At 47.8% G+C, this 10,925-nt stretch overlaps 1 protein-coding gene across 1 annotated transcript in view; it reads right to left on the bottom strand.

The window, feature by feature from the left end:
- Positions 1–3,344: 3,344 nt before the first annotated feature.
- fgf11b (fibroblast growth factor 11b) overlaps positions 3,345–10,925 on the bottom strand; it is a 48,771-nt gene continuing 41,190 nt past the window's right edge. Inside the window, exons 4-5 of the mRNA XM_034177807.1 lie at positions 3,672–3,870; positions 3,345–3,532 (exon numbers count right to left, since the gene is read on the bottom strand). Coding sequence (XP_034033698.1) covers positions 3,396–3,532; positions 3,672–3,870 — 336 coding nt within the window. The 3' untranslated portion in view covers positions 3,345–3,395. The remainder of the gene's footprint in view (positions 3,533–3,671; positions 3,871–10,925) is intronic.

Here is a 10,925-nt window from a genome sequence, read left to right as displayed (position 1 = left end):
CTTTCTAACCTGCCTTCACTTTTCAGCCTCTTTAGAATTCAGCACACACCTTTTTGACTTGCCGTTACCTTCAGCACAGCACGTATACAACCCTCTCTTTCACATTCTGTGACACTTCTGCACATTATGCTACCAATGAAATGCTAATGCGCTAGACTTTTAAGGGAGCGTTGCACGATGACTGTTTTTCCAAATAGATCTTATGGTGTTGCTTGTGTTCAAAGCTAGGAAGTTACTACTTTCAGTTATTGTCCACAATATCCATGTGGAAATACTTTGAATTGTGGTGACATTTCCTCTTCTAGTGGCATCAATCAATCACAGCCGTCACTGAGGAGATGACTATGACCCTGACAGATGTTGACTTATGGAAATGTTCTTCCAAAAAATATATCTGTGATGAAAATGCAGTGTAAATAGATGCATGATTTGGTTTCATCTTAGAGGGGCATTTGTTTGTGATTGCTCTAGTGTAAAACAATCATCCAAATCCTTGTTTCATGCTACATTGTTAAAGAAATTTGAACACATGGCTGTTTCAAACCATAAGGCTGTAGCATGAATCTGAAAAGTATGATTGGATAGAGGGTAGAGTGTATATGATGAGGTAGAAGGGTAGATAGCAGATAGAGTAGTGGGTTGGGTAGATAGAAGGGTGGTGCACAGACATGGTAGGGTAAAGAATACACGAGAAGTGTAGAGGGTATAATTGTAGGATGGGATAGGGTGGAGGATAGAAGGGTAGGGTAGAAGATGAGTTAGGGAGGTTATTTGGTAAAAGTCTTGAATAGGGTAGAAGATGGAAGGGTTGAGCGCAGACACGGTAGGGTAAAGGAAAGAATAGTGGAATATAGTGTAGAATTATAAGAGCAGGTAGGGTGGAGGATAGAATGGCAGGATAGAAGTTAAGTTAGGGAGGTTAATTGGTAAAAGGCCAGATTATGGTAAAAGATAAAAGGATAGTCTAGAGTATAAAATGGAGGGCAGATGATGAAGGGTAAGGTGTAGTATATAAGTAGAGTTAGGTAGGTTAAGTAGTAAAAGTCTTAAATGGCTTAGAAGATAGAAGGGTGGAGCACAGCACAGGCATGGTAGGGTAAGGAAAAGAACAGTGAAAAATGGGGTAGAATCTTCAGAGATGAACTGTAGGAGGGGGTAGGGTAGAGGATAGAAAGATAGGGTAGAAGTTGAGTTAGGGAGGTTAATTGATACAAGTCTTGAATAGAGTGGAAGACAGAAGGATGGAACACAGACACGGTAGGGTAAAGGAAACAAGAGTGGAATATAGGGTAGAATTGGGTGATGGGCAATGGTGATGGGATGAGTGGCAGATAGAAATGTAGGGTAGAAGTAGAGTTAGGGAAATAAATTGGTAAAATAGTTGATTAAGGTAAAAAGGGGAGGGTAGATGATAAGATGGTAGGGCGAAGGACAGGTGGTTAATTGGTTTAAAGGTTTGAATAGAGTAGAAGACAGAAGGGTAGAGAGATGTATAGGTAGGGTAGAAGATAGAGAACTGTACCTGAAAGGTTTTGACAGCATGGAACTTTGATAAAATTGTAAAGTGGCTTAATCTCTCTAATTGGAATACTAAACACGTACATATTCTCCAGTGCTGGGCTTTCCCGATTTGACTATGACTCCAAAAAGTCAGTAGACTTGGGGCAGAAGAAAGATGTTCCTTCAGTGTCAGCTGTTCACCCGCTGACACGGATATATCGTGCCCTGTTTTGAAGGTTGTGGAAGGTTTGTTGCTCTGGTTCACGCTCGGAGTCGTACAGGGCGAACATCCACACAATCACACAGAAACATTCATGCTAACGACTATATTTTGGAAGCTGAGTCTTCCAGCGTGATTTGATAAAACTCACGAGTGCATAAGTTGTCAGACGTTCCTGGAATGACAAGTGTCGCCGCTCAAGCTCCTCTGGCTTTGATGTTGGTTTCAAACTTGAATTGATGCTGACAGCAAACGCTGAGTGACGTATACGTTAGAAGGCCAGTTCCAGCGCTTCTCAGTGAAATGAGAGAAGAGAAAGAATAACTCAGCTCATGCTCAGTGAAGTTTAAGGTGTTTGTGAACTCATGATCAATGGGTTCGCTCATCATCACTCACGTCTTCACAGATGTGGATTAAAAAATTGTTATATTCATGGCTCACATTCCTGTTGCAAATTGTTTATTATTTTAGACTTGGAGAATTTGACCTCTTTTGTGAGCATCATCTGAGGGTTAATACAGTAGAATTTGGCGTCAACAGTGTCACAAACATCATAGTCGCGTCCGTATTACGATTTTTGTTACTTTCGTACCATTAATATTAACATTTTATGTACACAAACACCTTGACTCGATTAATTCCAGATCTTATCATGTGACATGACTTGTCAAATGATGAAAATATCAACTAAATAATAAATGCTTCACTTAACCTTTTTTTTTTTTTACATTGCCTTTCGGCTATATTCACATTGTTGCCTGAAGTGACCTAATATTTTTTTGGGGGGAAGTGGGGGAGGGGTGGCTGTATACCTCATATATGTAGTCTTTTCTGCATTGAGCAAGCATGCTAACTATTTGTTTGTTTATATTTATTTATGTGTACATTCACAGAATTATTTGAAGTGACCTGAATCGCTTCTTTTGTTGTTGTTGTTGAAACATCAGCTGTAGAAGCACAAATAAGATAAAAAAAACACTTTCTATCTAAATAAAAAAAAAAAAGAAAAATAAACATATTTAAGTTGAAAAATATTTTGAAGATATCAGATTCAGGTCACTTCAACAGTTAATGTGAATATGGAATACATGGTCAAAGATCTGAAAATATGAATATAAACATCTAGATTTGAAAAAGAGAGAAAAAAACATTTTTTTTAAAAACAATCAGATTCAGATCACTTCTTCCTGTAGTGTGAACACAGCCTGTGTTCTGTCATGCAGCCCCGCTGACCTGACCCTAGATTCCAATCTTGCGTTGATCTATAGTTGACATCGGCTGATGAGGTTAGCCGGCCGGCAGGTGTGAGAGGAAAGCCTGCTCAGCCTTTCCGTCACCAGCCACGTTTGGCCTGGAGAGGGAGCTTTCGGGCGACGATTCTGATGGTCGAGGCCGGTGGGAAACAAATGACAGAGAAACAAACAAAGCTGTCAATCAGTAAATCACAGGGGACAGAGACGGAGACAAAGGGTGGACGGTCCTGCGATCCTGCCTCGGACCACGCTGGTGACTTCTCCCTCAGGTCTTCTTGAGTGCCTGCAGATGGCCGACCCTTCATCCCTCAGTGTGTTGTAGTGCACTTCTGGAACATTCTGGCCGAGGACCGTCCTATCAGACGCTCCAGTGTTTAAAGGGGGGACACCGCTGCCCTTTGCCCCACCCTCAGTCACCTGTGCTATGAAGCATCGGCCTTGGGGGCTTCTTTCCGTCCGTTCTGCAGGGACGGTGAATCTGATGTCTTCGCTGTCTTCCGAGGGGGACTCACTGGTTCGCTGGTGAGCTCATGGAGCGACGGCTCCTTATACATGGCAACTGTGTGACAAGCACAAACATTAATCAGTGTTTAATGAGGCGACCTCTGTGCAGCACAAAGTGACAACTGTGATTTTTACTGGAAGAGTTTGAATTTTTTCTAAGTGATTCACTGTTATGGAAATAAAGGGACACAAACCCTCAATGACTTTGGGCAGGAAGTGGGCGGCTCCTTTGGTCTTCTTCACACGGTTGCCCTTCATAACGTGACCGTCACGACTGATGCCGATATACCAGGAGCGGCCTGACTGGGTCTGCCGATAGAGCATGGAGGAGTATGTCACGTAGTAGTTCTCAAACACACTCTCCTTAAACTTGCACTCCGGAGTGAAGTGCTCCTAGGAAGGCACAGGAACGGGTGGAGAGCCCAAAAGAGCCAGAGACAGAAAAGTGAAACATTTAACTGCAGGTTACAGTTAATTGCAACATGCAAAATATACTATACAATATATACTATATTTTCCCCAAGTATAAGTTGCATCTTTTAATGCCCACCAAGGACGTAATAAAATCATCTGCGTTTATTTATTTATTTGTCTGTCTGTCTGTCTGTTAGCAGGATTACATCAAAACTACATTATATTTTGCATTCAGGTGATCTGGATCCAGATTCTGGATCAAGTTTCACTTTATATAGGCATGAAGGATTACGTCAAAACGACTGCTTGGATTTTGATGACATTTTCACCACAGATAGACATTAGGCCATGGAAGACTTCATTAAATTTTGGAGGTGATGTTGTGTGGGCCGCTGAAGAGGAGGTACTGCTGGCCCACCACCACCAGATGGCGCCCTGCTTGGAGTGCGGGCTTCAAGCACGAGAGGGCGTCGGAGCCGCTGGGAGTGACAGCTGTCACTTATCAGCACCAGCTGTCACTCATCCAACTCATCACCATAAAGGCCGGACTGCAACTCCACCTCCTCACCGAGAAATCAGCTACCACTCAAGGTAACCTTCTCTGCTGTGATTTTTCTGAGACTGAATATTGTTCTGTGTGCAGCCGTTTTCCTGTGGCTACAGTCTGAAGCTGGATTGACGGATAGTGTGAGCGCGACGTCTTCGCCTCTCACTCCTTCCAGGGAAGTGACTGACAGGAGCTGCACGGGTGAATCTGTTTCTGGAGGTGGAGGTTCTCCCTCCCAGAGGAACTGATCAAGGAAAGATTACTGGGTGTGTCTTCACACACCCACCATTAATTGTTTCTGTTCCTGCCAGCAGTACCTGGTCTGACAGCTGGAGACGGTGGCCACCTGGGACTCGGGACTTGGCGGCTCCGGTGTTCTTCAGATCCGCTGGCGGTGGAAGCCGTGTGGGATCCAGCTCTTCTCTGGACGGACGTCTTCTATCCTCGAGCCTGCCCACATGTCACCTTGTATATGATTGACTGTACTCCTCTATTGTTATTGTCTGTATTCCATTGTGCAATTCACAACATTAAATTGTTACTTTTTGGCTTATCCATTGTCCGTTCATTAACGCCCCCTGTTGTGGGTCCGTGCCACTACACTTTCCCAACAGGATTTCTTGGCCAGCGTCATGGATCCCGAGGGGCGTCAACCATCGCTTGAACAGCCAATGGAAGAGCGAGGTGAACAGGCGTCAGCAGGAGGTGTGTTAGGTGAGCTGCAGCAAATCCTAACCGCTTTCACTGCTCGGTTAGACTTAGTCACCAAGCAAAATGTTATTCTCAATCAGAGGATGGAGGATGGAGGCTATCACCGCCCAGGTGGGAGCGTATGCTTAGGGCGCTGCTGCAGCACCTCCTCCTGCTGACCGGAGGCCTGAAACAGACATTCCGCTGGTCGTTCAACGACCCCCCCCACCATCCCCTGAAGCTTACATAAGCCCTCCGGAGCCGTACGGAGGCTGTGTCGAGATGTGCGCGGACTTCTTAATGCAGTGCTCGCTCGTCTTTTCACAGTGTCCCGTCATGTACGAGTCAGACGCCAGCCGGGTGGCTTACGTAATAAATTTGCTTCGAGGAGAGGCACGCGCCTGGGCTACGGCGCTCTGGGAGCAGAATTCACGGCTCCTAACGACGTACACTGGGTTTGTGAGGGAGTTCAAACAGGTTTTTGATCACCCCCATAGAGGCGAATCTGCATCAAACTTGCTGCTGTCAATCAGACAGGGGAGTCGGAGTGCAGCGGCGTATGCAGTCGACTTCCGCATCGCGCCACCTTTGTAAATGGACTGTCTCCGGTCCTGAAGGAGCATCTACTGGCTAAGGACGAATCGTGGGATTTCGATGGGCTTGTTGATCTGGTTATACGATTAGATAACCGATTAGAGGAACACCATCGGGAGCAGGGTGGGGGGCGTGGCCGGGCACGAGCCGTCCCTCTTCCTTCTGGGTCCGAAAGGGTGCCGCCTTCCCCACGCTCCACAGCCCGTGACTCCCGTGTGGCAACAGCTCCCCCTGCTGACGAAGCTATGGACATGAGCAGGGCCAAAGTTAAAGCAAATAACAGACAACGGAGGCTGGCCCGTGGGGAGTGTTTTTTTCTGTGGCTCGAGTGAGCATCTACAGAGGAACTGCCCCAAGCGGTTAAACGACAACGCCCGCCCTTAGAAACTGGGCTAAGGGTGGGCCATAACACGCACGCGGGGAAACCCCGTAAATCAGCACGCATCCCACTTACGATCCTGAGTGGGGATCTGACCCTTCACGCCCCAGCACTGGTAGACACGGGGTCGGAAGGGAATCTGCTGGACAGCAGATGGGCAAGGGAGGTCGGGCTCCCTCTAGTGGCTCTACCTTCACCTTTGAAGGTACGGGCACTAGATGGCACCCTTCTTCCACTAATCACACACCAGACACAGTCAGTGACATTGGGGTGTCTGGTAATCACAGGGAGGAGATTGTGTTTTACGTAACACCTTCTACCTCCCGTGTGATTTTGGGTTATCCTTGGATGATAAAGCACAATCCCCGGATTGATTGGCTGTCTGGGGTTGTGGCTCAGTGGAGCAAAACCTGCCACCGGGAATGTCTCGGATCCTCGGTTCCGCCTGGTGTGATGGCTAGTGAGGAGGTCAAGATTCCCCCCAATCTGACGGCGGTGCCGGAGGAGTACCATGATCTTGCTGACGTCTTCAGCAAAGATCTGGCACTCACTCTTCCCCTGCACCGACTGTACGATTGCGCCATTGATTTGATCCCGGGCGTTGAGTACCCATCCAGCAGGCTGCACAACCTCTCACGTCCTGAGTGAGAATCAATGGAGACCTACATCCGGGACTCATTAGCTGCCGGGCTGATCCGGAACTCCACCTCCCCGATGGGTGCAGGTTTCTTTTTTGTGGGCAAGAAAGACGGCGGACTCCGTCCATGCATTGATTACAGAGGGCTGAACGAGATCACGGTTCGCAATCGATACCCTTTACCTCTGTTGGATTCAGTGTTCACGCCTCTGCATGGAGCCCAAATTTTCACAAAACTGGATCTTAGGAATGCGTACCACCTGGTTCTGATCCGGAAGGGAGATGAGTGGAAGACGGCATTTAACACCCCGTTAGGTCACTTTGAGTACCTGGTCATGCCGTTCGGCCTCACCAATGCGCCCGCGACGTTCCAGGCTTTGGTTAATGACGTCTTGCGGGACTTCCTGCATTGGTTTGTCTTCGTATATCTAGACGATATACTCATCTTTTCCCCGGATCCTGAGACTCATGTTACGCATGTACGTCAGGTCCTGCAGCGGTTGTTGGAGAACCGGCTGTTTTTGAAGGGCGAGAAGTGCGAGTTCCACTGTACTTCTTTGTCCTTCCTGGGGTTTATTATCTCCTCCAACTCCGTCGCCCCTGATCCAGCTAAGGTTGCGGCGGTGAGAGATTGGCCCCAACCAACAAACCGTAGGAAACTACAGCAGTTCCTCGGTTTTGCTAATTTTTACTGGAGGTTCATCAAAGGCTACAGTCAGGTGGTTAACACCCTGACAGCCCTGACCTCCACAAAAGTCCCCTTCACCTGGTCGGATCGGTGCGAAGACGCGTTTAGGGAGTTGAAATGCCGGTTTTCGACTGCGCCAGTCCTGGTGCAGCCCGATCCAAAACGCCAGTTTATAGTCGAAGTGGATGCCTCTGACTCAGGGATAGGAGCCGCGCTATCCCAGAGTGGGGAGTCCGACAAGGTTCTCTACCCATGTGCCTACTTTTCCCGCAGGTTTGACACCGGCTGAAAGGAAATATGTCACCAATCGGGAACTTCTTGCGGTGAAGGAGGCTCTGGAGGAGTGGAGACACCTGTTGGAGGGAGCTTCGGTACCATTCACGGTTTTCACAGACCATCGGAACCTGGAGTACATTCCGACCGCCAAGCATCTGAATCCCAGGCAAGCCCGCTGGTCACTGTTCTTTGGGCGTTTTGACTTTCAGATCACATACCGTCCCGGGATGAAGAACCAACGGTCTGACGCCCTGTCCCGGGTGCATGACTGCCATCCTCACGATAGTGGACCGGTTCTCCAAGGCAGCCCACTTCGTGGCCCTCCCGAAGCTCCCGACGGCGCAGGAGACTGCAGACCTCCTGGTCCACCACGTTGTGCATCTGCATGGGATTCCATCGGACATTGTCTCAGATCGTGGTCCTCAGTTCTCCTCCCAGGTCTGGAGGAGTTTCTGCAGGGAACTGGGGGCCACCGTAAGTCTCTCGTCTGGGTACCACCCCCAGACGAACGGGCAGGCAGAGCGGACGAACCAGGAACTGGAGCAGGCCCTCCGCTGCGTGACCTCCGCGCACCCGACGGCCTGGAGCAACCATCTGGCCTGGATCGAGTACGCTCATAATAGCCAAGTTTCATCTGCCACCGGCCTTTCCCCGTTTGAGGTATGTTTGGGGTACCAGCCCCCATTGTTTCCGCTAGTGGAGGGAGAGGTCGGGGTGCCCTCGGTCCAGGCCCATCTGAGGAAGTGCCGTCGGGTGTGGCGTACCGCCCGCTCTGCCCTGCTCAAAGCCCGGACGAGGGCTAAGGCCCATGCAGACCGCCGGCGTGCCCCGGCCCCTACGTATCAGCCCGGGCAGGCGCTTTGGCTATCTACAAAGGACATCCCCCTGCAAGTGGAATCCCCAAAACTAAAAGACAGATTCATAGGACCTTTCACCATCACTAAAGTTCTCAGTCCAGCCGCAGTGAAGCTGGCAGCTGCAGCTTCACTGCGGATTCATCCGGTCTTTCATGTGTCACGCCTCAAACTCTGCCATACCTCTCTGCTCTGTACCCCTGGACCGGCGCCGCAACCTGCCCAGATCATTGATGGGGAGCCGGCTTGGACTGTGCGCCGGCTCCTGGACGTCCATCGGAAGGGCCGGGGGTTGCAGTACTTAGTGGACTGGGAGGGATACGGACCCGAAGAACGCTCCTGGGTGAAGAGGAGCTTCATCCTGGACCCGGCCCTCCTGGCCGACTTCTACACCCGGCACCCGGACAAGCCTGGTCGGGCGCCAGGAGGCGCCCGTTGAGGGGGGGGGTCCTGTTGTGTGGGCCGCTGAAGAGGAGGTACTGCTGGCCCACCACCTCCAGATGGCGCCCTGCTTGGAGTGCGGGCTTCAAGCACGAGAGGGCGTCGGAGCCACTGGGAGTGACAGCTGTCACTTATCAGCACCAGCTCACTCATCCAACTCATCACCATAAAGGCCGGACTGCAACTCCACCTTCTCGCCGAGAAATCAGCTACCACTCAAGGTAACCTTCTCTGCTGTGATTTTTCTGAGACTGAATATTGTTCTGTGAGCAGCCGTTTTCCTGTGGCTACAGTCTGAAGCTGGATTGGCGGATAGTGTGAGCGTGACGTCTTCGCCTCTCACGCCTTCCAGGGAAGTGACTGACAGGAGCTACACGGGTGAATCTGTTTCTGAAGGTGGAGGTTCTCCCTCCCGGAGGAACTGATCAAGGAAAGATTACTGGGTGTGTCTTCACACACCTACCATTAATTGTTTCTGTTCCTGCCAGCAGTACCTGGTCTGACAGCTGGAGACGGTGGCCACCTGGGACTCAGGACTTGGCGGCTCCGGTGTTCTTCAGATCCGCTGGCGGTGGAAGCCGTGTGGGATCCGGCTCTTCTCTGGACGGACGTCTTCTATCCTCGAGCCTGCCCACACGTCACCTTGTATATGATTGACTGTACTCCTCTATTGTTATTGTCTGTATTCCGTTGTGCACTTCACAACATTAAATTGTTACTTTTTGGCTTATCCATTGTCCGTTCATTAACGCCCCCTGTTGTGGGTCCGTGTCACTACACTTTCCCAACAGGTGATCCAGATCCAGATTTGGATTCTGGATCAAGTTTCACTTTATATAGTCTTTGAAGGATTACATCAAAACTACTTCTCACCAAATTTGCACCACAGATACATATTAGAGCACGGAAGACTCCATTAAATTTTGGAAGTGATCCTGAACTGGGTTGGTGGATGTCAGAAAGCTGGTGTACTTTTAAAAAATTGTCATCTATTCTTTCATTGTTGGAGGTTACGTGTTTAGTGCCTTTATTCCTGGTAAAGTCCAATATAAATAGTAATTAGAATAATTATTATTAATAATGAATGTGTTTTTTTGTGATGTAAGTTGCACCAGTGTGTGTGTGTGTGTGTGTGTGTATATATATATATATACACACACACAAAATGAATTTGGTTGCTATGAAATATATATATATATTTCATAGCAACCAAAGCACTAAACAAAATAAACTCCAATAATAAGAATAAATGCCAATAATAAGAAGTACATTTCAAAAATGCAAAAAAAGTATTAAATTAAAAGTAAGTCCCCTTGGCTGCTCCCTTGTTTTGGGGACTTGGGGTCGCCACAGCAAATCCGAGGTGGATCTGAATGTTGAATTGATTTTAGTTTTAGTTCAGGTTAATTTATTACAGATATGTCAGAAAACATATGAACAAAACATTCTAAATACACCCACATCTACATATCTTTAACACCAAAGAGATTTAAATATATCCATACATATACACATACATACATACCAACATATTTACATATACACATACTCATAATTTTTTCCCATTTTTATTTTCATGTTTCCTTTTTAGTGAATATTTACAAATAAAGTAAATAAAAGTCATCAATAGTAAATGAAATAAATATTTTCCTAATGTTTATACCCTGTCTATATACCCATACTCTGCACATATAATATACCTACACATGCATATGGCAGTTTCATGCTAGATGCCCTTCCCGACGCAACTCCACATTGTATGGAGAAATGTGTCAGGGGTGGGGTTTGAACTGAGAACCTCCTGCACTGAAACCAAGTGCACTAATCAGTTGGCTACCACCCCCTGCACAAAAACCTTAAATTAATGAGATGAAAAAGGTGTAACTTATACTCCAGTGCGACTCTGCAAAATTGGGTAATTGCATGTT

This window comes from Thalassophryne amazonica, chromosome 9 (genome assembly GCF_902500255.1).
Source record: "Thalassophryne amazonica chromosome 9, fThaAma1.1, whole genome shotgun sequence".
Lineage (NCBI taxonomy): Eukaryota > Metazoa > Chordata > Actinopteri > Batrachoidiformes > Batrachoididae > Thalassophryne > Thalassophryne amazonica.
This window is presented reverse-complemented; position numbering and strand designations above follow the sequence as displayed.